The 4,261-nt window shown below is 39.9% G+C and overlaps 1 protein-coding gene across 1 annotated transcript in view; it reads right to left on the bottom strand.

Moving 5' to 3' along the window:
- The window catches only part of LOC104489165 (reelin), a gene marked incomplete at both ends in the record, with an annotated part of 29,850 nt that extends 26,896 nt beyond the window's left edge, over positions 1-2,954 (bottom strand). The window contains 2 exons of the mRNA XM_010131293.1: positions 1,576-1,723; positions 2,734-2,954. Coding sequence (XP_010129595.1) covers positions 1,576-1,723; positions 2,734-2,954 — 369 coding nt within the window. The remainder of the gene's footprint in view (positions 1-1,575; positions 1,724-2,733) is intronic.
- Between the last annotated feature and the right edge of the window lie 1,307 nt (positions 2,955-4,261).

Here is a 4,261-nt window from a genome sequence, read left to right as displayed (position 1 = left end):
AAAATTTCCTCCTGCCGTTACTTTAGGTTGCTAGAGAGCAGCCCCCGTCAAGACCATTGCAGCCTGCCTTGCTGTTCAGAAAAGAACATACAGTCAGTTGTTGATAACTGTTACTTTTCATAAGCATATACAAGAAATTAAACGTACTGCTTTGTTTTCCTCTTACTGACAGAAGTCGTTTATCTCCATGTACCACCTTGAGGTCAATGTATGCAAATCCAACCACAGACTGTCATGGAGAAGAGATAAACGACGGTTCTTTGAACATGAGCAATAAGGAAAACATGTCATTTAGTCTAATGGAGCAACTTACCAGATCTCTTGTATCCTTTCTTAAACAATGTTTTAATTTCAGAATGGTCTGAAATTAAAATTGAATTAGTGCAAAGAATTGATGTTTGAGGTTACCAAGTTCTGAAAAAAGTGTCCTATGAGGTATCTTACGAATTTAGCACAGGTGTATGTAATATAACGTGTCACTGAGGGTTAGCTAACTTGGTCAAAAAAAGATAATGGTTAGAAATTAGGCATCTTTACTGAGCATGAGGTTCTGCAATTAAACCATTATTTAAAGATTCAGTGCTAATGAAGACAAGTCAAAAAGAGATAAAGTACCTGTTGAAGTGTTTCCCACAGAACAATAGAGAGGAGTAGGGTGTTTACAAGATATCACTGGAAAAAAATCTCGGGGAAAATGCAGTCTCTCTAAAGTAACAGTGTAAGGATACAAGCTAAGATACTGAATAAATTAGAAAACAATGAAAACAATGCCCGATTGTTATCATGCATACAATTAGGATGTGGTTTAGTTTTTACTAGTGCAAATTTTTTTGGTGTGGCTTGCATAACATGTCTCACTCATCAAATATCTCCTCTGCAGCCTGTAATGATACATTGGACACTATTAAAGATACAGCTGGACAGCGTGCTGGGCCGTCTTACCTAGATGGTGCTTTTGCCAAGAAAGGTTGGACCAGATGATCCTTGAGGTCTCTTCTAATCTGGTACTCTATGATTCTTTGATTCTATGATCTTTATCTCTATACTACAAATAGTTGTTTTTCAGTTGCTGTGCTCAGTGTAGTTGGTAAGAGCTTGATGGGAATTTCTCTCAGTGAATTATTGGAAAAAAATGTACACAATAAGAAGAAAGTAAGCCTCAGAAATGAAAGAATTATGAGATGATCAGTATAAGAGTTATACTGGCAGCAGATCCCCCTGCTTTGCAATGGCTCATTATACACCGAACCGTAAGATGAGCAGAGCATGTGACATGCAATAGATTTCTCATGGTATGCATTTAAGAAATGAAAACTTGTGTAAACTACTGAAGGTGTGGCATCAGATCCTAGAGTTAGTGTTCAAAGAAAAAAGTAACATTGAAATGATTAATCTGACTAAAGTTCAAGATAAATTTAATTTAAAATGGTAACAGATGTTAAAATGGATTATCTGCTAGTGTAAGAACCACAGAATACATTAGCTTGCCTTTAGTACAGCAATATCATATAGGTATTATTCTTCAGAATGTTATTTCTTCAGTGAAATCCTGAAAGAACTTTGAAATCGTGTTACCTGGCTTGTGACAAATCTAGGTCTCGAGTCATCAGCATACGTAAGCCTTCTTCATTAAAGAAAAGGTTGTTTCCTCCAGACATGATACCGCATTTCCTTGATGGCTTTCCACCACTCACAAGCAGGAATCTATCCGACTCCAGCTGACCTGAATACACAGTAAATACATATTTATGATTTACTCCAGAGTGCTCCTAATGCGAGAGTACTATTTCCAGAGGAAGAGAGATAAATTAAACATCACATGCAGCGTGAAGAAATATTGAGTGTTTCTGATGCAATATATTCTAGAAAACTGCCACAAACCAAAACCAAGTAAACAAAACAAACCCAGAAGTATAAAATATGGGATCTTAGTCTCCTGTTACTCACAAGATTTTCCACTTTTCCTCATTTTTCTTAAGATACAGCAGAGTACCCAGGTCTATAAAAAAACCCTAGGGTACTGTGTGGTAGCATGCAAGCAAGGGCTGGCAAAATTTGAAATGAGCAACAGCACCTATGAAGGGATGACTTTGGTTCACAGATGCTGCTTTATTTAAAACTTGCCCTTCTTGCCATGTTGCTAGGGGGGAAACCTCAAAGTGGTTTGAGAGTTGTGTGTGTGGATGCTGCGTGTGCCCAGGCGTGCATGAAGCTTTGAGTTCCCTCCTCCCATTGCTTGTTTGGGGTCTGCCATGCCTGCCGAGCGGTGACCCTCGCCACTGAGACACACGGTCTTTTCTGAAACCATGTTAGCTGTATTAAGGCTGCTTAGATTTCCCTTGTAGTAAGAAATGACACAATCTTAAAGCCCTGTGGTGTTTGCCTCAATTGCATCAATTCTGCCCGTGCTAAAATCAAATTACTATCCAACCATGATTTTCGTCTAAAATTATTTTCTTCAGGAAATTCTATTCTGGTGAAGATTTTGTATTCCAGCATTAACCACTTCATGAAGAGCCAGACACTCCAAATCAGACAACCGATAGCCATCAGACATTCACAAACCGTGTTTGAGAATGACATCTAAACTACTTGGTTCATGGTACTACTCCCACAGCATGAATTATATTCAGAAGCATGCAAGGGAGATGAAGACACTGCTGTTTTATCCCTCAAGCCCTGGGTTCTGCTCAGACGGACAGGCAGAATTCAGAAGCCCCCCAAAAGAGATACCTTCAAAATCATCTTTAAGGAAGTCGGAGTTCTTGGTACTTATTTTGCAGGTTGGCCCAGAGTACCCGGGGTCACAGATGCACTTAGTGCCGTTGATACAGCTCCCATGCCCATTGCACATCTCCTCGCACTGTGGGCCGATGTACACATTGTCAATGGCCCAGGTCACTGGCTGGGATCCAGCAGGGTAAAATCCTTGGTACCATCTGAACCTTGCCAACCTGAAAAAGGCATGAAGTGTACTTACATTAAATAATAGTTCCATCTATATACCGTGTTCTGCATATATATAGCGTTTTTTTTCTGCTGGAACTACCTTGATAAAGAGCTAAATTCTATGAACTGTCTGCTATATCTAATTCCTTCAGTACCTCACGCATCTTTGTGTTGTTGTTCAACCCAAGTACTGACAGAAATAAAAATAACATTGTTCATTAGTTGTAATACCAAAACTGAATGATAGACTTGAAAACAGGATATCTAACCATTCCCCTCTATTGTTCAAGGGGAGGATGAATGGCCATGCTCTGATGGACTTCATTCTGCTTTGACGTACAGTGTCTGGGTCAGACCAGGCCACCTTCACCCTCTCCTGGAGAGTGAAATCCCACTTTATGGTGTCACAGTCCCCCCAGGGAGACCACCTGTGGAGCTGGGGTGGTAAGATCTCATCCTCAGTTGTGCAAAAAGAAAACATAATCTGCCATGTCACCAGGTATTCAGGTGGCTTCTTCTTACACCAGACTGATACTGAAAGTCATTAATTTAAACTGTATTCTCCTTTGGGTGCTGTCTTTTAATTTTAAATCCTCCTTCTAAGTGCTACTCCCATCAATGCTGCACATAAAGAGAAACTTGTTGGGGAAGGAGGGAAAACAAACTGAGATGGGGAAAAACACTTGAGAGACTAATTTTATTCCCAGTTGAGAAAACATTTTAAAGGAGGAAGGAAACCAGAAGAGTGAGAAGGAAAAAGCACTTAATTGCCTTGCATGTTTAATGTGTCTTGTTAGAGATATCTAAATGCAGCAGGTGAATCAATAGCACAGGTAGCTGACGAGTTTTTCTGTCTTGATTAGATAAAGAGGATCTTTTATGAGGGAATTCTGATGACAAGGGACAGCTGATAGGTGGGGACACTACTATGAGTTTCAAGAAAGATACCCACAAACTATAGTTCTGCTGGAAGTTTAAACCATTGATTTTAGTGTGCCCTGAGGTGAAGGATGCAAGTATGAGGCCGGAGGTGTTGTAAGTGCCTCTTCGGAGGCTGAATTCTGTGGGCTGGATTCGTTCTACCCCTGAGGCATGTCAGCTCCTTCTCACAGGCTCCCTTCCTGACAAGGGTGAAGCATGACTGCTGCCTAAAGGGGAGAGAGAAATACCAGTCTTGCTAAAGTTGGAAGGGGCTTCTTCACTGGCTCAACAGACTTTTCCTTCATGGAAATTTTCCTTCAGGACACAACTGGAATATTATATAGTATTAATAGTATTATACACTAATTATAATTAGTATATAATAAAATAA

The sequence above is a fragment of the Buceros rhinoceros genome, unplaced genomic scaffold (genome assembly GCF_000710305.1).
Source record: "Buceros rhinoceros silvestris isolate BGI_N320 unplaced genomic scaffold, ASM71030v1 scaffold35602, whole genome shotgun sequence".
Lineage (NCBI taxonomy): Eukaryota > Metazoa > Chordata > Aves > Bucerotiformes > Bucerotidae > Buceros > Buceros rhinoceros.
The sequence above is the reverse complement of the archived record's forward strand: the minus strand, read 5'-3'. Positions and strand labels throughout refer to the sequence as shown.